Raw genomic sequence first — 27,409 nt, 5'->3', positions numbered from 1 at the left:
CCAACCCTCTAGTTTCAAATGCAAAGATCACTATTTATAGCGGTTGTTTTGAATACAATTAAATGTTAGTTTTTTACTTAGCGTTGGTGTCTTGTTTTCTTTACGTACGCTAATCATTTACTGAACACAAAGTGTTAGGTAAACAATGGATTAAAATACTACAATGAATAACACCATAAAGAAACACAAAAGGTTATTTCGTGTGTCTTAATGTAATACTTTATTCGCGGGGTTAAATCAAAAGTTGTCATCTGCAAAAATGGGAACATTAAAGATTACTTTTGTACATTATATTTTCAAAAGATGTCAAAAATATTTTTCAACCCGGATTAATATAATTTCATTTTTATTCAGGATGAACAGTTTTTTTCATTTTACATTTATTAACATTGGATATTTTGTAAAATCTAGTATCGCAGGACATTTCTAACTAGAAGGTGTAATACCACCAAATCATGGTACGTCACATCAGGTTGTATACGAAAGTACATGTAGGTCTAAAAAATTATTCCCTTGACAGTTGTAGGTAATTAATCCTACATTTTATTGCAGTAAAAACATTTCTGTGTAACAAACATATGTCTTGGGTATTTCAAAACACCATTATTTTTCATTTGGGATTTCTATAGAAAATTTTGTAATCTTGAGGTTACACGGTGACTAAACCTTGTACACAGATAAAATAAGGGGAGACATTTGATTGGTTAACTTCCAATGATGGTTATTTTCTTATATGCAATGAAATGTTATGTGAATTTGTTTCTATAGTACTGGACAGGATAAAACTTTACTCATGCCAAGTATTTCTTTATTTGAAACAAAGATAAATTCTGCACATTTTTTTGAAAAGTGCAAATTTAACAAAGACTGATTGGGGAAAATCAATGGTAGTATTACACTTAGAATAAGTCAGTTCATATTTGAAAAGAAGAAAAAACTTTTCTTCCTAAGAATATTGGTTAAGACTGAATTTCTAAATCATTTGAAATAAATACGAAACATATGACTAAAACTATCATCTTTTAAAGAAGCATTTTTATTTTATCATGTACCTTAAGTCAGGAGCCAGTAGGTCAGAATTCGTTAGTTGTTTGTCACATTAGTTTTTTCTTTTGTTTGTAGGATAAATCCAGTCGTGTCTTTTTCTATGACGTTTGTCTGCTCAATAGCGAAAATAGCATATTCCCATATACCACTCTAATACCAAGTTTTGAATTTGCATTGCTATACGACGTGTTTCGGTATTTTGTACATCCAACATTCATGTATTTATTATTGATGTTTCTGTTATGGTATACTACGCCTGTCTTTATTTATCCTTTTCACATTTCAACATGGAGATTACTTTTATCTAAGTCTACACAATATATCAATCTTATAATTATACATACGAACACCTTATAACTTTAATATCAAATTACTACAATCTTTATTTTTTACAAAATAGGGAATTTTTGCATCATCTAAAATCTAGTCATTATGTAAATCCTACTCTACTGCACAATATATGTCTTGATTATCATTATAATAGGTTTACATGAATTTGTATAGAAAATTCCTCGACGATACTGACCCATTCTTTTTACATTATATCTTTATTCCAAATGATAGAGAGAAACGTATAATTTACTTCTTTCTCAATCAATATTTATTTCTACACGAATCAATATTCAAACTTATTCCTACATACTAGATGTTTTGCGGAATGTTAGCATTTTAAAAACTTTATGGAGCTTAATGTTTTTTTATGAGTTAGTATTATCCTTTTTCAATATAATCATTTACGTTTCCCATGTAATAAAATATTATTTTATGATGTTTCTAACATTGCGGAGGCAACTTGTCTATTTCATTTTAAAAGTGATGCTGTTAGTTCCGTGCTGTACCTAAGAATGTTTACACTATCGGAAATTAATGCTCTTAAATTATCATTGTTCAGACGAATCACTTATAGGTTAATTAAATGGTTGGTATTTGCGAAATGTAGCGTTTAAAAGTCTGATGATATACTGTTAACACACAACAATCTCTAAAGTACATGTACTACTATGCTCAGCTTCTTCCGATTCTTATATATTTTATTGTTTGTTTGTTTTTAGCCTTTGCTAACATAACGTTTAGTTTTATTTTAAAAGTTTGTTCTATAGATTTTTATTGGATGGTTTTTGTACAAGAATTAATGTCTAATCTGGACGAAATGCAATATGTCATGAAAGGCTTTTGTTTTATAGTTTTCCATTGAATTTAAAAACATCTGCTCCTGCGAAGTCAGACGAAAACGTGTTGATTAAAAATGAATTAAAAACCAGTTGACCATGATGACCTAAATACAATATTCTCTCAAGTTGGCTTCAAACTGATAGATTGACTTAAATGCAATATTCTTTCAAAATTGGGTTCACATTGACCATGTAGCTTCAAATGAATAAGCGAAAAGATGAAAAGATAACAGACGACACAGGTTCGAAATAATACAAAGAGATGGCAAAATCTAACATTTGGGGTGTCTAAATTATAATCCATAGAATTTTTTAATAATTTGCTAAAATGTAGTTTTTACATTGTATCATGCTTTTTAAAAACAATAATAAAAAAATATGGGTCACGTGGCTTAGTTTCACGCTACACGGTGTCCAAAATTGACAGATTTTGTATAGATTATACATTATACATGGAAAACCTAATTTTCTGCAATAAAGCGTAAACTACACCATAGAATTTTGAGATAACATATGAGAAGATAGCTTTTATAGTATGCATTCAGTTAAGAAAAAGAAAAAATGGAGTCACCGGACCCGTTTTCTTCCTACATAATAAAATAGGTAAATTCCTAACACATTCTATTGTAAAAGTACCTGTATCAGAATTATCTGCTCTTGTATTTGAGTTGCTTCCCCTTATGTGACAAAGTTGGAAAAATTTAATCAAATAAAATTTTTCTGTTTTTTGTAAAAAGCAACCATAAATATGATACAAAATGTCATTTTCTATATTGAAATGAAAGTTCTTACACATGAATTTCCTACTACTCTCAAAATTTGCACATTCTATTAAAGATCTAGACCTTGTTTTCTTGTATTTCTAAATCCAAGATGGAGGAAGACACCCTATCTACCTTAAGTCGAAAAGTTAAGTAAAAAGGTTAGCATCATTTATTTTTACATGTTATTTACATGTTATAATCATGGTACCTTTGAAAACTATTTGCCTGTTGAATGATTTAAATAAATTTCATTATCGAATGGTTGCCCACGACTAACACATTCAGACAAATTTACAAATCAACTTTAATGTTAAAAGGTTTATAGGCGTCATGTAACATACAGTTTTGACAATAATAAACATGAAAATTATTCACTCACTATACAAATGTATAGATGTATCAAATATTCTTTCAATTTATATGAATACATAAAATGTATGAAATGCTAGTAAGTTTTATTTTTGGTAATCATGTTAAAATTCAACGACAAAATATAGACGAAAATACTGACAATCGATTCATGATACCATTATTGTATATCAATTTATTCAAAAATGATAGTTTTGATACTTTTAGTATCCATAATTCATAGGAAATGTTTATAGTGATTCAAAAGCAAAAAGCAATCTGAGTGCAATTGATATGAAGCAAGTCATTAATAAACTAATGCATTATACTAACTTCTTGCATTAAAGTCCAGAATAGCTATACTTTACAATGTACATGACCCATTGTATACTTTTTGGATAAAGATAAGACAACATTTCATTCTTTGATTGTGCCAATTGAGAAAAAAAAATACAATAATATTTAGTGTACATCTTCACGCAAACGCATCAATGTCTTTTTTATTATACTGAATGATGTGTTGAATTAAAATAAAATAATATATGATCACACATGAATGTGAATGTTTACTCATTTTATTATAACCGTTAGATATTACGCAATGTCAGTCAAGCGTTAAAAATAAGCACTTAGCCAAACAAAAAGGGTATATTTCATCATAAAAATTGTGACACTATATTTTTAAATTTTTGAACTATTTCTTTTTATCGTTCTCTTTTTCAATTGTTTATTACAAAAAAAGTTATTATTTATTCCTATAATTGTTATCATTTTTATCATTATTAGTATTGTTATCATTTTTATCATTATCATTATTAGTATTGTTATCATTTTTATCATTATCATTATTATTATTATTATTCTTTTTATTATTATTCTGTTATCATTACTAATACTATTTCTAATATTATTTTTATTATTATTATTATTATTATTATTATTATTATTATTATTATTATTATCATTATCATTATCATTATCATTATCATTATTATTATTATTATTATTATTATAACTATTATTATTATTATTATTATTATTATTATTATTATTATTATTATTATTATTATTATTATTATTATTATTATTATTATTATTATTATTATTATTATTATTGTTTTTATTATTATTATTATTATTATTATTATTATTATTATTATTATTATTATTATTATTATTATTATTATTATTATTATTATTATCATTATTATTATAGAATATATATATATACATCCTTGACTTTCATTATTTTATTATTTCGGAGCGTTTCTGACTGAGATAATCGTAGAAAAGAGCTTTAGACGCACACCATTTTTAATTGTTCTTCTTCTTTTTGTCCTAATTCTAATAGGAAAGCTTGATATCATTAGAGAGAAGAAGCACGATATGTCATATTACACTTATATCACTTCATCTATTAAAAAAACCATAGGTCGGTCTGAATCCCTGCAGTACAATTCATTCAGTTGTTGAATATGTTTCTCTCGGGAATATTGTCAACTTGATCAGTAGTTCAAGGCTAAGCAGAAAATATCTTATCAATATTTCTAAGAAGCATTACTACTATACTTGCTGATCAAATATAAGAATTGATGATATAATAATGGGTAGAAGAAGAAATTCAAGCTTTTAAGACACCTGTTCCCTAGAGTTTTCAATAGTTTTCAATACATGATTTGCATTAAGCCTTGCATTTAAATACTACAATCGTTATAATACTGCCGTATATATATAAAGTTGATTTGGGAAAAGTATTGGAAAATCACTTAATTTATTAGTATTTTACTGTGATTTGCAATAAATAAAAGCTATTAATTAAGTTTAAGATAATTCATCCGCATTTGAAATCGTCGAGGTTTCATACCTTGATTACGATCAGATGCATTTGATAAATCTGAAGATACCACATTAATGAACTTTAAAGGAGGCAAATTAAAGTTTTGCTTATTTTTTTAGAACTTATTCTAGATAAAGGAATATATCTTTCGCCCTCCTTTTCTCATGCACAGATCGAATTCCTTGTGGAGATTCGGCCATCCTTATTTAATTATGTTTGGTTTACTTGTGTCTTTAACGTTTTTATAGTAATGAGGTTTTTGTAATATTTAGACCTCGGGGATCACTGAAGAGATTTTAACAATAATTGTAAAACACACATCTGGTGCAGTATATTGTAACTGTTATGTTAGACTTAACATGATTTTATATCAATTTGAACATTTTGATGTATTTCTTTCTACGACTTAAGCTTATTAAAAAGATTTTCATGTATTATGTGACTCTGTTTCGTCTACAATTAACTGAAATGCAATGATGTCTTGTAAGGATTCTTGAACATGAAGTTCCGTTTTTAGATACTAGATCTGCATCATATGACAAGATCAAATATTTCTTTTAAAGACACCACAATTAGCAAAATGAATATACACGCAAATGTGTGCGATTATCTACACATGGATTGACATTAGACTAGAGCCATTTAGCTTTAATAAACAATCGCGCTAGAGGGAATCTGATAGGACCCACATGTATACTTAAGTAGCGATTTTAAGTTCTTATAACCAGTCATAGTGACATCTTGAGCTTGAGGTTATTCCGTGGTAAAATTGTCGAAACATTAAATAGTTTTACGTCACAGACTTTTAATTGTCAACAAAAGTTTATATTTCATTTACACTAACGGTGTAGCAATAATACTTTAATGGTTAAATAGTGATAAATCTTGAGTTCACGTGTTCGGAGTTCTCAAACATTATACCTGTTATTCAAGACACATGAACAACTTAAAAATACATATATACGTTTTATACTATATGATGAATTTTAATGAGGCATTTTGACAGAACTATACCTTGTTGGCACCAACAATAGTTTATAAAATTCAAAACTCAAGGCAACAAATAAAACCTGAATGAATCCTATAAACTCAGTAAGGGAGCAAGATCATTTGCGGGGACTTAATGAGCAACTCCTCCTAAGCTTGCACCACCCGCCATTAACAAATTTCGGTGTGAGTCAAGGCTCCCTGTTGAAGACCGTACTTTGACATTAAGTAGTATACTTTTACAAATTATGACTTTCAGAGTTGTCTTATTGACACTCGTACCACATCTTCGTATATCTTTTTATATATTGATTTTGTCAAAATGTTACATTCGGGAATAATACATAATCGTCAAGCTGCCATTTTTGGTATCTAAAAGATTGAAGACCACAAACACATTTCGATAGGGCGCTTGAAAGTTAGGAACAAACACATCGTGTTGGTTGACCATTTGTGATGTTGACCGTAAAATTTATGCAGTGTCGATTCAGTCATTATTCTTAATTATTCTTTTAAGCAGTATATGTATCAGAAGCACATTCTCGTTAATGAAGTCAGAATAGTGTGAATTAGCACTAGTGCAATGTATTAATTGAGAATTTTAACGAACTACTATGAAAAAGAGGATTGAATGCGCATCTGGTGCAGAACAATTGATATCGTTGAGGGTATGACAGCTGAGAAATGGGAAGTTGACAATTATAAAAATTAAAATCATCCCGTTTTATGTAGATTATATCGTGAAGTCTATTGCATGTTTCAATATCTATTTCATGAATACAAAACGTAGAAGACCTTGACGAAACAAAAGAATATAACAGTTCAAGGAAAACATGTTTTTTTTATGTTGAAGGTTAATCCTTGATTGCATCTGTTTAATTTATTCAGTACTTATAGAATTAGGGGCAATTCAGAGGTTTTTATATTGTATAGATGTTTGAATGATGAAGACGATATTTTGATCTGTGATATAGATGCGTTTTACTTTCTTTGTAATTTATATTTGCTGTCTGGTTTACGTTGACCGATTTCCTATAAATTGCTGACAGTTATAATATCATTATATGTATATTCCCTTCTCAATTTTATATGACTGAAATGATGTTAGGCTATTCACGTTATCCAGTGTGTTTCGCTATAAATCTATCAGAACGTGTTTAACATTTATGTAATGTTTCCATTTGAAGCCAAAAATAGTCTTTTGTTACTTTTTTGGCACAAACGATGAAAACATTAATAACGAAACGGAAGCTAAAAAGGAAATAACGGATATTTATATATGTTGCATACATTTATGTATAAATATTTTATATTCAGTTCTGCAGCTTTATTTCATTGACGTGTATTAATATCGACATCTGAAAATTAAGGAACTTAGCTTAAAGTAGCATGACTAATACAAAGTATAATAAAAACGAACAAAAAACATCCTCACTACGATTGTGCTTAGAATAATTGCTGATATACTGTCGTTGTCGTTACTTTATTCCTCATTTCTTGACATTTTTACCTATTATGTCTTTTTATTTTTCTCACACATTGGGGATAACATAATGAAACTATACCCGACTGTCAAACAGGTGAAATGTTTAGTTAGCTATAAAACCAGATTAATGCACCATTTTGTACATAAGAAAATACCTGTATAAAGTCAGGATTATGGAACTTTCCATTCGTTTAATTTGTTTAAACTTTTAATTTTGCCATTTATGAAATGACTTTTCGTTTAAGAATTTCGTTTGAGTTCGATATTTTATTTTACTCTTTTACTTTAAAGAAAGGAATCTTGCAAATAGGTATACAATATGCGTAACGTGATGCCAGATTTAGTTGATTTTTTCAATTAAAAATCCTATTAGATGCGACAGTGAATTTATATCAATAATTTGTATTAATGTCATCCTAAGAAATCAAATACGACTCTGTCTTTTAAATTTCAAAAAGAATATTTCAAAGCAAACCAGCATACTCTATATCTTTAGCTGTTTCAGATCAAGGAATATAATATTTGAAATGAAATTATTCATATATTACAACTGGTAAAATGTTAAATTTTCGATTTCATTTATTATAATAAAATTGAGAAAGGAAATGGTGAATATGTCAAAGCGACAACCACCCGACCATCGAGCAAACAACAGCCGAAGGCAACCAATGGGTCTTCAATGTAGCGAGAATTCCCGCACCCGTAGGTGTCCTTCAGCTGGCCCCTAAAATATGCATAATAGTACAGTGATAATGGACGTCATACTAAACTCCGAATTATACACAAGAAACTAAAATTTAAAATCATACAAGACTAACAAAGGCCAGAGGCTCCTGACTTGGGACAGGCGCAAAATTGCGGCGGGGTTAAACATGTTTATGAGATCTCAACCCTCCCCCTATACCTCTAGCCAATGTAGAAAAGTAAAAGAATAACAATACGCACATTAAAATTCAGTTCAAGAGAAGTCCGAGTCCGATGTCAAAAGATGTAACAAAAGAAAATAAATAAAATGACAATAATACATAAATAACAACAGACTACTAGCAGTTAACTGACATGCCAGCTCCAGACCTCAATTAAACTGATTGAAAGATTATGTCTTCATCATATGAATATAAATTTGTTTAACAACGTGTTCAATTATAACTCGCTCAGTATTGGTAAGATGAAAGCATAATCAGCATGTATACGATTAATATAACACAAGTGATGTTTAAAAAGGCACATCCGCTTTACACACAAGAAAGATAGATACATCACTAAGTGGCCATGATTTCTCACGTACATTTTATCAGAATATAACAGCTTTTTGTTATTGACGCTTGGAAATTGGGAAAAGGCAATGGTTAAATCATAACGTGCCATAGAATATGTTCTTACAAAAAATGAAATAGGTTATACATTCTGTTGTTTTCCTTTCCTAAATAAACCCCTTTTCATAAAGGAAAAAGAGCTGACTGTTAGTGTGGTTTCAAAGTGTTCTCGTTTCTCGTTATCATATATAGATTAGACCGTTGGTTCGTTATCATATATAGATTAGACCGTTGGTTCGTTATCATATATAGATTAGACTGTTGGTTGTCCTGTTTGAATGGTTTAACACTAGCCATATCTTTGGGCCCTTTATAGCTTGCTGTTCAATGTGAGACAATGCTCCGTGATTCAGGTAGTACTTTGACCTATAGCTATAACGGTTTTCTTTTGTAAATTGTGATTTAATTGGAGAGTTTTCTCATTGGCAATCATACCACATCTTCTGATGTCTATTTACTACAAGTTGAAATTCATGTCATAAAACATCACTCAAAATATCTAGGAAATAAAGAGATTAGTCCGATGCATGTTAAACAGATGACACTTTATAAACTAAAGAGGAAATAAACACACACATATGAGTTCATTCTTACGTCGTGCAATACCTGTACAAAATGAATATATACATATCGACGTTAAAAAGGGACGTCGTATAAAAAGATTTCAATGTTAAATGAAATAAGTTAAATGCAGATTTTTTTATCAATATATCTAGCAATATCAAGTTTTTTTTTGTTGTTGATGTTTCGTAATCTATTTCTATTGCTAAAAAAATAAAGATAAACATATATATCTTTATAACATATAAAACACACAAAATTACAAATATAAAATGTAGACTTTGACACTTGACAAACCTCTTTAAATAATATATTAAATAAAAAAGCTACGTACTAAACTAGTACTTATAACTAGCTTTTAACATCAGAATCTGACTGACGAAGGATATCTGTTATCCGAAATATTTCTAAATAATTACATTTATAGTTACCTTTTTTTATATTTGGAGTTGTTGTGTACACTTTTTAGGCGTTTATATATATATATTATTACTGATTTTCGATCCTGAAACGCAAAGTTTGATTTAAATTGTACCAAGATGAATGTATATGCAAGGAAACATGTAGTTCTTTATAGAACGTTGCTACGTACATATGGAATGTTCATAATGGTATAATTTACAGAAAGCTATGTCTTTCGTCAACTATTCTAATTTGAAACAGAAAAAGACTTGTTCTGTTAAATTTGAGGTATTTTGAAGACCTTACAATGACAATTACAATTGTTATTAAGATTGCATTTGTGATAGATACAATGTACGTCAATGTATCTATCGATACATATAGAATAATGGGTAGTTTCGTTTTTGATACTGACTATATCATGTGGAATATCTAGACGAGCCCATTAAGGCGAGTTAAGATATTCCACATGATATAGTCAGTATCAAAAACGAAACTACCTATCATTCTGTTTATCGATAATTATGACGTCACACAATGTATTGCCTAATATTTTCAGTGATACAGCCAGTACGTTGATACTCGAAAATATTAGGCAGTAAGATCAAAGGGAAAATATACGAATTACCGATAATACAGAATAGTCGTAACAAATATGTATATATAATGCTTAATCTTATCTTATATATCACATTCAAGTGACATTATTAAATTCTTGGATTGAGTATTTTCTTCACATTATAAATTTTCAATCTTCAAAATTTAACTTGTTTGCCTTATTTTCATCAATTCAGTTATGAAAGATGTTCGACTTGTATGGGTATTTTTCCAGATTTCAAAAATGCGAATAAATATTTTCATAAGAATTAGATAATGGGACTAGAAATAAAGAGCAACATTTTATTGACAAACTTAATTATGTATTGTCGTAGGATCACCTCCGCGTTAAGACTGAAAAACTAATTTTACAATATTCTTACGTAATTCCTGTCGTTCATATAGATATGTAGATTAGGAAAGTGGTGGCAGACAGTTGCAAACAAAGGGATTTGAAAATCGGTTTTTTATTACCAGAACCATAAAAAGATAAAAGACAATATGTATTTTCTCGTAATTTTTTTCATATTTTAAAACAAAATGACTTACATAATTAACGCTGCGATAATATTAGATAACATATCATGTTCCAGTTTTTGTTGTTGTAGTTTTCTTCTTTCTTACTATCTGAAACTAGAATTTGTTTTTGATGCCTGCTTGCTGTCAATATAAATTGATTTAATGATGTCTACTGTCGATGAAAAGCAATCATGAATTGTGGAAAATTATACTTAAAATATGGACATAATTTAAGTCATCTTTGCTTCTTGTTGTTCTTTTTTATAACAATTAGCTTTAAATGAAAAACATCGAATATATGTAATGTAATATTTCCCCTCGTCGTCGAAAAACAAATGCTATGCTTTTGATTATTTTAAAATTGATATAAACCATTTACAAAGAACTGTTTCATCTCGTCTTATCTTGTCTCATCTTTCATCTAAAAAATAATTTGATATAAGTATTACTTTCATGTATAAGGAAAAACAAATTATTGACGTTTTACAAATGCACTGCCTCAAAAGTAAAGATTATTTTCACACAAAAAAAACATATTTTAACGGTTTTCCCTCATTGTATTTTTCAGATTATAGTTATATAAACCTGTATGTTATCTAGATCTGTTGAGAAGATATCAGATTATCCATATTAAAAGAAAAAAAGCAATTTTCTTATAAGTTACAATGTAAACAGAGTATTTCTATTGAGGTCAAGTTAATCATAATAAAATCTTAGTACACTTATATTTTCTATTTCAACAGCTGATGACATGTACGCCAATAGCTACTTTTTAAAACAGAACCAGATAGCACCCGAGGATATGACCGAAGAACAAAGATTATTATATAGACTTCTACGTAATTACGACCGATCATCACGGCCCGTGTACCAGGCTACAACACCAGTTATCATTAGATTAGGCATATCACTAACACAAGTCTTAGATGTTGTAAGTTAAACTTATCTATATGTACACATAGTTGGATAAATGTATCTTTAAAATAAACAAAACAGAAGTGTGACGCTTACAAATGAAACTAATACCCATTACTAACAAAGAACAAGAAAATTAACAATAATACACTCCCTACCACCTTCAAGTTCTTCGAGTAAATGCATTTTTAGCTCTCCTTTTCATCCTTTGGAGTTACTAGAATTAACTTGTTTTAATTGTTTGTATTATTTGTAAAAAAAAATGAATAATTTTATGAGGCGTAAACAAGTGAAAAGCTCTTTGAATGAATCGAATAAATTATGCGCTTGTGATGACTGTTTGACCTTCTTCACTGCACTCATACACAATTATTTAATAAAATATTGTCTAATAAATAAATAGATCAAATGGTCTTTGGAAAAATCGTATTGCATATTGATGTGATGCAACTCTAAAAAATCTTTCTTTAATGAAAAGGGTAAACATTCTTCAATGCTTATTTGAAGTTTGATGAGATGATCACATCGGCAAGCAGTTGAAATACCTACTACCAAGTCGATAGTATTTGATGTCATACCTTACATAAAAATGTTGTCCTGGAGTAAGTTAACAGTTTTATATAACCCCATCACAGTTCTAGAATTCTTGCAAATCTTTCTTTTCATTACAAACCCAGACTTGCTTAAATATTATAACCTGGTTTGATAGAAGTTTATAAGAGTGTAGTGTAGAGTGGATAGAAAGTCAAAAGAACACCACCTAAATTGAATGAACCATTAAATAAATTGATATAAAATATCAGATGAGATTTTACGCTCAGAAAAGTAATCATTCTATTATTTCTATGTTGTATTACAAAATTCCACAGGACGTTCCTTGATAGTAGTCAAGATACTAAAACAGTTTAAATCCTGAATTAGATTTGAAAATAAAAAATACTCATGGAATAGTTTTATAAACAAATCAGTCAATTTAAAACTTATATAATTAGAAATATTCTGCGGGTAAATGTACAATTTCCAAATGATCCTAATTACTGCAAAACATTGATATAAGAATCAATTGTTTGTCGATAAATAACAGCTGTCTTTTGTGAGTCTGTAATATACGTCAGGAAAAATATGTGTCGTCTGCAAACTTACTTATCTATGTTACATAATGATATTATGTTCTCACTTGCAATTATTTTAATGTGAAATGTAAATTTACTGTTCATTTGATTTAGAGAGTTTCCGGAAACATTTGCGTTATTAAAGGCTAATTATGTTGTCATGTTCCGGTTCATGGCTAATGAACGCCATTTGTATATTTATTTTGTTCACTGAGTAATTACCCATAAACAAAGTGAAAAAGCATTCATCAAAGTATATTCTGTTTTTTGATTCTGATTAATTATATTGAAGAAAAAGGTTTTATTTTGATAAGCCCCTGACTTTTGTTAGTCTTGCATTTTTTTAAAATTTTAGTTCATTCATATGTTTTGGAGTTAATTGTGATGCACATTTTTATTAAAGTCATGATTGTTTTTTGTTTATGGCCAGCTGAGGCCCGCGTTCAGGTGCAGGATCGTCCTGCTGACAAATATTGTAAAGTCCCGTATTTCCCGTATCTTTTTTTAGTCACGGCGCTATCAGTTTAGTTCGATCTATGACTATGTGTTTTAGTGTCACTCTGGTATCTTTCGCCCCTGGACAAATAAAAGTAATGTGTAACTATCTACATATACATGTTCCGTAGGTTTGAAAAACAAATATCCGTGGCTAACTTTATGATTATATCAATACCTGTTGGTAAAGTTTATGTATTCTGGCAGGCCTTATCTTTAAAAGTGTCCAAACATTATATAATACACAGGTTATATAAGATAACGACATTGACTTGTTGTACATATAACACCCAGTCAGACCATCTGCAAGAACAGAAAGCTTAACTACCCGGCTTCCTTCTCTTCAATAAACATTTTTTCCGACATATACGATTTTCCAATGCCATGGTTTGTCGGTTAATCATCTTGAGGCAGTAATACTGTTTTTTCTCTAAATAACAATGTTGTGTACCAGATACATTTTCTCGGCGTTTTAGTTTTTTTTTTTATTGCATATATTCCCTCTTGCTTGTCATTGAGCTAAAAATCCAGGTTTAATCCGCGATTTCCTACACCATAAAATGCCTTTACTAAGTCAGAAAAATAGCAATTGATATCTATTCGTTTGATACATAACCAGGTTCAACCCACCATTTTTTCCTTTAAAAATGTCCCGTACCAAGTCAGGAATATGGCCATTGTTATATTATTGTTCGTTTCTGTGTGTGTTACATTTTAACGTTGCGTCGTTTGTTTTCTCTTATTTTTTAGAGTAATTTCACATTGCGATAAGATGTGTCACGGTACTTGTCTATCCCAAATTCATGTATTTGGCATTGGTGTTATATTTGTTATTCTCGTGGGATTTTGTCTGATGCTTTGTCCGTTTCTTTGTGTGTTACATTTTAGTGGTGTGTCGTTGTTATCCTCATATATTTAATGCGTTTCCCTCGGTTTCAGTTTTTACCCCGATTTTGTTTTTTGTCCATGGATTTATGAGTTTTGAACAGCGGTATACTACTGTTGCCTTTATTTAACTTTTGATTACGCCATTTGATTAGGTACTTTTCGTTTTGAATTTTTCGCGAAGTTTTTGTTATTTTGCTTTTACAATATTCTGTCCCCAGACGACATAAATAGACACACTGGTGCCGAACTAAATTGAATCGTAAGGCGGTACAAATAAAATATTAAGACTATTTTCTTACTTTAGAGGTTTATGAATATGCCAAAGAAAAATATACTATGTTAGACCATACGTATATTTACATTTTATAAAATATTATGCCCTGTGCACTAAGGAACAACATCGCAAGTTTACCTATCTAAGATGAATCTCAAACACATATAAAGGTTTAAACTATGTCTTAGACTAAGGCCAATAGTAGAACAACTTCAAAAGAGAGTTTTGTTTTGTTTCCAATAGTAATTCTTCTGAAATTATATAGAATTAGGTTTTGAAGCAGCTGGTCTCGACACAGGACAGGAAACTAAGTATACCCTCTAGTTGATAAAGAATACCACCAGAAGGGTTTGGTGGTTTGATTATTAGAGACTAAATAACAATAATGACAGGTTGTATGGTCACTAATGTTCAAATCCACTCATTGTCAGACAGTAATGAAGGGTAGTTTAGAGTTCACAGTATTAATTTAGTTCTATAAGTATGGAGATTTCAGAAATGCGATATTTGTATTAATAGCATGCTGTCTGTTGTTTAACGTTGTTGATATCATGTTCAAGGAAAGGTCATAAATAAACTGGGCACCACTAGATATCTATCGTCTGTTATATAAAAATAAACTGAAAACCAAGGATTTATATCGTTTGAAGCTGTTTAGTTTTTATATCATGTATTTGAATTTCAATTCGACTTTGTAGGCATATAAATATATATTTATCCAGAATTATGTACATAAGAAAATGTCTGTACCATGTAAGGAATATGATAGTTGTTATTTATTCTTTTGATGCGTTTGGGCTTTTTATTTTGCCATTTGATAGGGGATTTCCGTTTTTAATTTGCGACGGAGATTTTTATTTTTTTTATTTTACTTGTTCATGCTATTATTTTTATTTATTTTCAGGATGAAAAGAATCAAGTACTTACAACAAATATTTGGCTTGATCAGGTACGAAAATTCTGTAAACCAACTGACTTTTCACTCAACTCATTTTCGAAACTTTCACGTTTAGAAAAATAACTTAAAATATAAATCGTCTAGTGTATATCAAACATTGACCTTGCCTATAGAAGTCCACCACAGCAGATAAAAATAACCTTATATAATAATACACAAAATAAATCGTCTTACAAATATTCAAATCTCATTAGTCCATAAAGACAAAACAAACTAAGTTGAATAAAAACAAGCACTGTAGGAATCGCATTATTTCCAAAAAGGGATGAGATCTCTGAGTCGACTGGGTAAGTAAGTATTTTCTACAAAAAACAATCATGATATATTTTTTTAATGAATATGTAGACAATTATAAGTAATATGACCATTGGAGTAAATACATGGTATACATGCTTATTCTAGGGATTCAATATCCATATATATTGGAAATCTATTTAAATGGCATGTATATTTTTAAATTAATGTTGCAGGTTGATAAAATCAAGTTGAACGACTCAGAAGACCTTCTATAGAAAACTTTCAAATGATTTTTCTTCAAATATGCTAAAGTGGTTTTTCATTTAAAGTTTACAGATAAAAAAGCTGTTACTATGGAAGTGGTTATATTATTTTGTAGTCGCTGTTCTCTGAATTTTTTTCGATAAAAATTTTCATTGTTTCAACTTTTAAATAACATCCTTTCAGCTTCTTAACTTTGAATGCAAACATGTAGCAGAATGCACTTACGTTACTGATTTCGTATATGACTTCTAAGATATATTGATATTGTAATATTCTTTTGAAAAGGGATTTTTATACTGATGCTATATGCTTATTTCTACTTGATGATTTCTCTATGAATGGGGTGTTTTGATATTAATGATGCATATTTCATTGTAATTCGAAGTTTTTATGTTCAATTTTTAGTACAAATTATAACAAGAATACCGAACTTCATTGAAAATTCGAAAAGGAGAAGTTCATAAAAACCGAAAATATCAAACGCATTCAATCAACGGAACAAGGTAAAACAACTGCCATATACATATTTCTGATTTGGTGCAGGCATTGTCAGGGGGAAAATGATGCATTAAAGACATAATAGGTTTATGTGAAAATAATTTGGATTCAGCAGACTAAATTGTGTGAACATACATCTTAGAAATGGTACCCGTCAAATGTTTCTGATTTTCTTAACATACATTGTTTTGCATTTATATTACAACGAAACTAAAACGGTGTAATAATGACTGAAGATTTTGTTTAAAATCAACTATAAAAGATGAGTCATGTAAAAAACGAGCAACACAGATTTCACTACAAATACATGTAAGGGATGATCATGGGTGATGCGGTAGGGTAAGCAGATAATTTTCCGCCCGTGGCACACATGACGTTGCTAATTGAATAGTAATTCTATTAGTCTGATTTGGTGGGTCACATTCCAGGTTTATTCAACGGGACATACAAGAATGATACAATCATGTATAAAAAACGGTGATTTTCCATGTACCTGAAGTTATAGATATATAATTACTAATCTGAAAAAGACCAAAAAAAAAGACAAACACTTTAATTCCTCATAAATATAGACACAAATTTTGTGTCTTCCTTCTCTCTTGAGATCACCCCAGTTGTTGGTGGGGTCACTTTATAGCTATGGCTAAGTTTTCTATTTAGTGTTGTTGTTGAATTTTCGTCGTCTTCATAAGTTTTAAAGTTCCTTTGTTTATTCATGAAACAACGACAGAGAAAAAAACTAATTAGCAGCAAATGAAAAATGGCGGAAACTTGCATATATTATCATGATTGTCTCAAATCGAATGTCTAAATAAATATTGCCAGCTAATATATTGAGTTCCAGGTTAAGATTAACTAGCATTACATTACATCCTCATGTGTCTACAGAACTTTTCAAATAAATCACAGTAAGCCTGATACCAGTCTCTAGTCTGCATAACAAGTACCAAACAAATCATTCTTCGTGTCAGCCCTATTGATTAATACAATGGAAGACAAGAGCGACTTTAAACAGCAAAGTCATCTTATTAGAATGAGTAAAAAATGACTACAGAAATAGTATGAGGCAGGCATTACCTGTAAGTGGGGACGAAGTCTGTATGAATTTTGTTTTGTAACTTACATATTTGTTAAAAAAAAAAAAAAAAAACGGAAATACCGTAACGTTTCCGATTTTGGTTCTGTTGTTAGGGATTTTACTTGTGACGTTATTTAAGTTATTACGTCATGTTCAATGTAAATAAAGAAACGCAATGCATCAGGTAACGTTAATTCATATCAAAGGCAAAGAATTATTTAAAATGAAATATTGTTATTGTGTTCCTCGAGTTCCTATATTTTATTAGACTACTAAAAGTATCACGACAACGAGACCGGAAGAAGGAAGTAGATTTCTGCGTTCTACGCAAATGCGGGAATAATAAAAGCGACAAAAAAAAAATTGAACGATTTTAAGTTCATTAGTACAATGCAATTTATTTTTGATTTTTCTATTGTAATAGGGGACTTCGTCCCCATAAGATGAGGCAGGTATTACCTGTGAATGGGAACGAAGTTTGTATGAATTATGTTTTTCAAATTCAAACATGTTTTAAAAAAGAAGAAACGTTTCCGATTTTGGTTCTGTTGTTATGGATTTAGTTGTGACGTTATTTAAGTTATGACGTCATAATCAATGTAAACAAAGAAACGCTTTCATCATCAGTCAGGGGCGTTACTTAAACAAGTTAGTTTTTTTAGTTACTTATATAGGTAATTTTTGTTTTTAAAAATTATAAAATTACTCAATAGAGTTATTTTAAATTTCAATAGAAGCATGGACTTAATGTAGTTTTCATGAATATTTACATAATTTTATATCATAAAATTAAGAATTTATTAAATTTGAGAGGAGTATAGAGGTAAAGGGTTACTTTAAGAATAACGACAAAAATATTACTTGAATACGTTATTTTATACATCTTTGAAATAATCAGTAATAACACTTATTTAAGGAGCATATGTAATTGTTTTGGGTTACAAATTATAAATAACTTTAAGTCTTATTTAAATCACAAGTTTCTATCTATTTATATATGTCTAATTTCAAGATTTTCAAGGAAAACGGTATTTTAAAAGTCCCAAGAGACCAATCTTTGACCCAGAAGCATCGATATGAAAGATAAGTGCGTCAGAAAGGCAATTAGTGTTTCAGAAGGATTAGATATTGTATTTCATGGGTAAAATAACCAGATGACTGTGAAAATTTGTTAAAGCTAGTTAAATCTGTATAATTGGATACCTATAAAAATAATATTTAGAAAAATTACTTAAATAAGTAATATTTAAAATAGCCTCGTTTTCAACATTACTTGTATAGGTAATTTTAAAAGTTACTTGTTTAAGTAATGCCCCTGACTGATCATGTAACGTTTTAATCATATCAAACAATTATTAGAAATGAATTGGTATTGAGTGGCAATCCCATATTTTACTAGACTGATAAATATATATTTTATTTAAGCTCTTATCCAAACAAGACCGGAAAAGGAAGTACATTTTCTGCGCAAATGCGGGGATTTAAAAAAGTATGAAAAAAAAGTTTGAACGATTTTCAGTTCATTAGTATATTGAAAAATTTGGGAAATTTTCCCGATTTTTTTTTTTTTTTTTATTTTTCTACCATAATAGGGGACTTCGTCCCCATATACATGATATATAGGCGGGAATAATATACTTATATTTTTTTTAATGTTCTTGTATTTATTTAAGGAATGGTTGGACCATAAACTTAGATGGGATAACGATACTGAATTTAAACACATCAAAATACTGAGAATACCATGTGACTTAATATGGCTCCCTGATATCATTTTGTACAACAGGTGAGTTTCTGGTTATTTCATCCCACCTATTGGTGAATTGTACTTGTTGTCGATTAGGACTTGTAAATGAATAAACATCTTAACTTGACATCAGAATGGTTTTCAGCTTTGTTGTTTTGATATTGTAACAGAGTGATCCCAATATGAATAAACACATGCAAATTTAACGTATTTATTTTGTTTTGGTCAGAGATTTATACATGTAATTAAACTAGTTTGTTTAAACAATAAGTTAAGATTAAATCAGAGAAAATTGCTAGACACTCAATGAGTAGTCTAAATGATACGTAAGCGTCAATTGATGTGCATGTATCGCCATCCATGTTTAATCTTAATTGTTGCAATTTGGAATAAGACACATGGTTAAAATACAGATTGGACTTAAATACTGGTTTCTGGAGATCTAAGACCACAAACATGTCTAGCTAGTGAATTTAGCCATAGACATATGGTCACAGTCATGTAATTCAACAATTCCTATGTGTAAGATGTCTGTAAATGTTATATAGTAGTGATTCAGTCGTTTTCAATTGAAGCAGTTTAAATGTACAGAGCAAACAATCAAAACTGCAATTTTGTATCAATAATTGTTCTGCATTCTATTCGCTATTTTATGTTCAGTATTAATACTTAAGTTTTATTTCATTATTGCAATATTTCAAATTTTATGAACATCTATAATGCCCGCGTCACACTGTCCCGATTTTTATATACGATGGACACCCGAATGCGAAAATTGTAAGTTCGTACGAAGTTGGTCCCGATCTCGTTAAAATACCAACAAGTGACCGAAGCAAGTACGATGAATAACGAAGTCTATACGATGGTGCCGAAATTATATACGATAGCAAAAGATGGACATACGAAGGTTAACCGAAGACGGGTATTTAAGCTTCATATCTCAGCCGAAGCCTTAACGATGGATCACGAAGGCTAAACGATGGATTACGAAGGCTAAACGATGAATTACGATGATGGTGCGATGGTCATACGATGTCTAAAAGATACGAACAGAATTTCGACAACATATCGTATGTACAAGTCTGCCATGCATGGCGGGAAATCGATCTTTTTGTCTAATTCTTATAAAACTTAGTTTATTATCCCCTCGGCTTCTACGTGTAAGTTGCGTGTAGATGAAATTGTTATGGACACTCTAGAACCAAAATGATCAAAACTTTGTATGGTGTTTCTCGTTAAGAATATCTTAAGCGCTATTGACTTTAAAGTTCATAGGTCAAGGTCACAGTGGCAGTTGTAATACAAGGCAATATCACCCTTGTGGACACTCTAAAACCAATATGCTTCAAAAGATTTTAACCACATTTGGTATATGTTCCTCCTTGTAATGATCTGACATTTTTTACGTTCAAGGCCAAAGGTCAAGGTCATGCAGATGGACTTGTTTTTTCTCCTTGAAATAGCATAATACACAGGAAATTGGTTGCTCATTTTTTTACCTGCTGGTTCTAAAGACAATATTAAAGGTATTTCCAGTTACTGAATGTTTTGGTTGATTTCTAAAAAAATAGTTTATAAATATATGCATATTCAATTTACCATTTTCTGCATGTGTCATATACAAATATAGTGCACGGTCCATATTTGTCCCCAATATGTTACATACGAGGGGATGCCACGCTCGACATTGCCTTGTTTGAACTGTAAAATGTGTGCACTAGTCTGAATAATCACCCATAATTATGCCCATGTTTACTGATCTATACACATGGAAAAAAGTATTGCAACACCAAAATGAAATTAAAAAAAAACACTCTTTATTTTTTTGTGATATAATTTGGTAAAATAGAACTAGTTAAACATTATTTAAGTATCACCTGAGTTTAATCAATAAATATCGACTCGATAAGTTTTTATTTGCACATGCAGCTACTGTACCCGTAAACAGCAAAACAGATGTTTTTACCCTCATTGTTTTCAACACTTTAAATAACCAAGTTTTTAAAGTTATGTGATTGACACCTTGTAATGGGTCCCTGACAACTCTTAACTGCAGCAAGATGGCAGATTATCAGCATAAGAGAAGCAGGGATGTCGCTGTAACAACTGCACGTATTGTTGGTCATCACCATTCCACTATAAGTCGTTTTGAGAATAAAAATCAGGCTATAAACGCGGTTAAAGACCTTCCGAGATAATGAAGACCCCCTATACCATTTGCTAGAGAAAATCAAGCATAATGAAGGTTGGTCAGAAGGAAACCCATTGCATACAAGACAATCCTAAAAAGAGAGTGGTGGCCATACAGGAGCCTTTTAACAAGAACTGTTCGAGATCAACTCATCGCTACTGGTTATCGTGCGATAAGACCATTTCGGAGACCTCTGCTAACGAACAGACACACAGTTTTCCGTATCTAATGTAGTGCAGAGCCCGCCAAAGTTGGAAATTAGCATCGTGGAGGAAGATCCAATGTTCAAATGGAATTTGGTTCATCTTCTTTGGCCCGATCGTAGCCCGACTTTGAACCATATCGAGCATATATGGGACACTATTGGGCGGAAAGTGCGCGAAAGGATACCCCAGTTCAAACACATCATGAAATAAACAATGCCCTTCATCAGAAATGGTTGCTGCTACCTTAGCAACAAATTAGTCGATTTATGGCAGGAATCAGAAGACGTTAAGATGCGGTTATCCGTTTGAATGGAGGCTTCGCACAAAGTACTAATTTTTTGGCATATAACGATCAACCATGATGTGAACAGTCATCTGAAGATTAATTTTGAAATGTCTGACATTGTAAAGTTCGACTACAGTAAAAGTTGTAAAATGAATTTTTTGTACAAAAAACACTTCATTTTGTTATTAAAATTGTGGTTATATAAATCATTTTTTTTCAAACATTTTTGTTCGTTTCAATGCCAATGTTATCATAAACTATGTTTCAATAATATTATACACATATTTTATTATATTTCATCCAAAAAAAGAGGCTGATTTTTCAAGTTTTAACAAATCAAGGTGTTGCAATACTTTTTTCCATGTGTATATCTTAAAGGTAATAATGGGTTCGTTGATCCCTTTTATTCAAAAAGAGCTCTTTCCAGGAGAATATCATAATAATATAGACAAAAGGAAGGATGTGGGGAAAGCAACAAATGCGGCAAAATATGACATATAGAAAACAAAATGGTTATAGAGTACATTCGTGTGACAACAACTCAGACGATACCTAAAAAATTAGAATAATGAAGAAAAAGTTGGTTTCCCTATATACGTGTACCTGCAGTGTTGGTGTACGAGGCGCGTTTATGATTTTCATTATGTTACTTAATATGAAAAATTGACAAAAAATAATATTTTTCTTGTAAAAGTAAATCCTGAGCCTGTAATAGCTGCTCTTCTTGTTCCATTTGAATTAATAGAAACAACGCTGTCGCCTTTCTTGTTCTCATAGAATCATATGATATGAGCTCCATGTTTTGTGAACGTCTTTCTTTACTGTCGTATTAGACTGACCAGTGCATATCGCGCATGGCACTTTAAATGTATTTTAGCGCGAAAATTAACTTACATTTAGCTGGATTTATTGCCGTCGTAGTTCCATCTTGTCGCCTTCGTACTTTTATTCGATGGCAACACGACTGGATTACGAGGTCTTCACGAAGTCGTGTTGCCATCGTAAGACCTTCGGGTATCTTCGTGATTCATTCGTGTAGACATCGTAATGTCAAAACTGCCCGATGGAAACGATGGAAACACGAATGCAATACGATGTGCAAAGATGCATTCCCGGTGACATTACGATGGTGAGGATGGTGAACCGAACTCAATACGAACCCTCAACATCGGACGCACCTTCGGGGATTTTTTAACATGTTAAAAAAATTAGAACTCTTCCCGAAGTTTTCCCCGAAGGCTAGAAAAAGTGGCCGATGGTAAAAGATGGTTAAAGATGGCACTACGAATAGCCCGATCTGGATACGATCAGTCCCGATTTTGAAAATTTCCATTATCGTGGTGTCCTCGGCGTAAAAATTGGGACAGTGTGACGCGGGCATAAACAAAACACCAACTCAAACGAATCCAAAAACTACGCAAAGCTTTGACAAACGGTTACATATTCTGTTATATTGTATAGTATTAACAAACAAAAACCAGTACAAAGAAATGTAACGAATGATTGTTTGATTCACATTTGTGATATCAATTCGTTTGATGTGGGACTTTTCAATTCAATTTTCTTCGGTACTTTTGTTATTTTACAATTTGCAAGTGAAAACACGTTGATCACTTACCGTAGTTAATGCATAATAGATAGTTAAACATTTATGCAACATGTTATATTTTTCAGTGTTGACAGTCATAGCAAAGGTTATATGAAAAGTTTAGCAATGGTTGGAAGTAATGGCAATGTTTTCTGGCCACCAATTGTACGCATGCGTAGTTCATGTAAAATGGATATAACGTATTTTCCTTTTGATGACCAGATATGCACATTAAAACTTGGTTCATGGGCCTATGATGGATTTCAAGTAGATGTTACTAATCGGACTTTAGACGTAGATCTTTCTAATTATGTTGACAATGGCGAATGGACATTAATAGATACTAAAGCAGTACGGAATGTAAAAGTATATCCGTGTTGTCCGGAACCATTTCCTGATGTTACATTTTATCTACACCTACGTAGACGTGTATTATACTATGCTTTTAATGTTATTATTCCATGTGTGTTGTTGTCACTGTTAACATTAACAGGTTTTCTGCTTCCTCCCGAATCAGGGGAAAAGGTTACCCTAGGATTGACTGTACTATTGGCGTTTTCCGTCTTCATGCTTTTAATTGCGGAAAATATGCCACCTACGTCCGAATATATACCGCTAATAGGTAAGCAAGGTTTGTGTGTGTGGTTCTGTTAGAATAAATCAACCAGTACTAATACATGCGGTCGGTACTTTTAAATGTGTGCGAGTCGTTTCAAATATCTAAACTCATCATGTCATGGTAGAAATTTTAATATATTTCAGTGTAAATGATTTCAAATTTTTAGAATTAATTCAGAAATTTTTATGAATAATTTCATTGCTATTAATATAATACAATAAATACTTAATTATATTTAAAAGAGATATACACAAAAGTTTACAAATATCAACCAATCAAGAACTTGCACTTTTAGTTAAAGGGTCGACATTACACAATGAAAATAGACAATAATACAACTTAAATGATGTAACACCACCTGTTATGATATACTGGTTTTGGCTAAAACTATAAGTTTGATGCTGGAGCTTATTCTTATTGTCTAAATCAACCAACCATTATCTTGATTTGTTTTCCAGGAATATACCTGACTGTGATAATGTCAATGAGTGGATTATCAGTTGTATTCTCTGTGTTTGTATTAAATATTCATCATCGAGGAGCACTTGCCAAAGGTCCACCTTCTGTAATCAAGACATTTGCGAGGCTTACTGCTAAAATACTTTGTATGAATATCCGTTTGGACAATCAAATGAATTTTAGTCATGCAACAAACTATACTCCAGAACGTAACTTTATGTACCCATCACATGAAAGCGATGCTTTAATCCAAAATGACATTGGTCGCCATGGGCACACAAATATAAATCACGTGGATTTAAATGACGTCACCAACGAAACATTAACAGACGTCATGAATCAGAATGTGAATATAAATAACACTAATGTTTATAAATCTACCTTTGATAAAGAACTTCTGACATACTTTAAACAAGTCATGCATATTCATGATAATTCAATAAATGAAAGAAGAGCTATCCATGAATGGCAGGAAGTAGCGAGAGTAGTAGACAGATTAAGTTTTTGTGTTTTTCTTGCCATCACCGGAACATCGACCATTGTCTTACTTGTTATAAGTCCAATGACAAAAAATATTCAATTGTAACACCAGCTGTACATTGGACCGTCTTTACTGTAATAAATGTATTTGTAACAAATATTGTTTTTTATAATTTTCATCTCTAACCGTCTCAAGTTTAAACTGATCATACATGTGGTAGACAAATAATCATGAAAACTTTTTTTTTGCGATTTTTTTTTTTGGCTATTTATTTGTTAATCTTCAATAAATGCTAACGTACACTGGTGATTTTTTTCTATGCAATTGACAATATCGTCGTTCCTGTTATGCATTTATTGAGCGACATTCCAATGCTTTTGTCGAATAATTGGTCGAGACAATTTGTCATTGTTCGGCTGACAAAATGCTTGTTAATGAAGGCAATTCCCAGGTTGTTAAGCACTAGTTAACGCTACACAAAAAAAAAGATTCTTGATAATGAGCCAATTAGTTTACAATTATATTCAAAATAACAATAGAAACTAAATTGAAAACGGTAATAATCGTAATCTTACAATCTATGCAGATATTAATCGAATATGAAGAAAATAAGGTGTTCATCGACTTTTAACGAGGTGTAGGTTTATATTCTGACATAATGAACGAAATGTATATTACAAAAAACCTTTTATGCAACAGTTCCAGTTTCCTTCTTTGGTCAGGCTAACTAAAAGAGAGGCGAAAGGGTGAAAGATACCAGAGGGACATTTGAACTCATAAGTCGAAATTAAATTTACAAAAGAAAATTACCAACATACATTTGTACAAACAATAATACTAAAATCACAATATTGAATACTAAAGACTGAGAAACAAAAATCCCAACACAAACTGTGAGAAGGGGGCATCCGTTGTGGCTAATGTTGGCACAAACCCGGTATTAGGTCTAATTTAGTATGTCACATTCGTGAAAAGGGACGAGACTGTAGTAACAGTAGGACCATATCCGTTATCATCTGTGAAACGGTTTTTTTTCATTAAAAACAGAGCTTTTAAGGATATTAATGTTGTCTGATGTCATATCTCAATTTGTTTGAAAATTTGGTTTTGATGTTATTCTTTGAAAGTTTCACAAAGCAGACATTCAAAAACATCAACGAAAAACATATAACTTTCCCAGATGGCCTGACTTTGTTCATGCTCTAAGTGTGGACGGGGTTAAAACAATCTAATATGCATACAGACATTCCATATGGGTATTTAGATCATCGTTCTCAAAACTAAATCACATGCATGTGTAATAAAAAAAATATTTTTTAGACTAACAGAACCAATTTTAATGAATTAGTGATTCTGTTACGCCTACATTCCTTGCTGTTGAAATATGTATTTGCATTTTTAAAACTGACTAGAGGACGTAATTCGTTCGTTTAAAATAATTCTTGGGTGTTAGCCTCGCCATTTCGTTATACTAACAATTGGTCCTAACAACAGTTGGAATAGAACATAATTCTGAGAACAGTTCACAGATTTGAGGCTAGATATAGATTGTATGTTTACATATATATCCTCGAAAAAAGAGCACAAAACTGCATTTGTCGACATTGTAATTGTCCCCTGCTATACATGCATTTATCGTCATGCAAAACTACACATGATTAAATTGGCACACACAGGAGCAGAACACATTTGATTATTTGAGAAAACACGACTATTTTATCATCTAACGAAATAATACCAGTAAAGTACGTCGCTAGTAAAAGAGATACAGACACATAATGACCGTATAACTTTCTAGTATTGATTCTGGTCGTCCTTTAAAGCTCTGTTTTGCAATAGGACAAAAGATAAGCATAAATTATGAAATTTTAAAAGAAATTTAAAGGGATGAGTTCGAGGTTCGATGTGTTAAAAGGATGGACATTGTTTGGAGTTTTTGGTAGTAATCATTTCTTGTATTAATTAACAGATAAACTGATTAAATCCATTGTATGAATTCATTCATACTGAACCGTGTTGGTTCAGGTATGAAAAACCAAAACCAACTTTCTTTACAATCCCCCTTCCTTGAAACAGA

At 30.9% G+C, this 27,409-nt stretch overlaps 1 protein-coding gene across 1 annotated transcript in view; it reads left to right on the top strand.

The window, feature by feature from the left end:
• Window positions 1-25,489, top strand: part of LOC139519124 (acetylcholine receptor subunit alpha-type acr-16-like) — a 50,839-nt gene extending 25,350 nt beyond the window's left edge. Inside the window, exons 2-6 of the mRNA XM_071310940.1 lie at window positions 11,780-11,967; window positions 15,625-15,669; window positions 19,429-19,541; window positions 23,860-24,395; window positions 24,851-25,489. Coding sequence (XP_071167041.1) covers window positions 11,780-11,967; window positions 15,625-15,669; window positions 19,429-19,541; window positions 23,860-24,395; window positions 24,851-25,437 — 1,469 coding nt within the window. The 3' untranslated portion in view covers window positions 25,438-25,489. The remainder of the gene's footprint in view (window positions 1-11,779; window positions 11,968-15,624; window positions 15,670-19,428; window positions 19,542-23,859; window positions 24,396-24,850) is intronic.
• The last annotated feature ends 1,920 nt before the right edge of the window (window positions 25,490-27,409 follow it).

This window comes from Mytilus edulis, chromosome 4 (genome assembly GCF_963676685.1).
Source record: "Mytilus edulis chromosome 4, xbMytEdul2.2, whole genome shotgun sequence".
In the NCBI taxonomy this organism is placed as follows: Eukaryota; Metazoa; Mollusca; class Bivalvia; order Mytilida; family Mytilidae; genus Mytilus; species Mytilus edulis.
The sequence above is the reverse complement of the archived record's forward strand: the minus strand, read 5'-3'. Positions and strand labels throughout refer to the sequence as shown.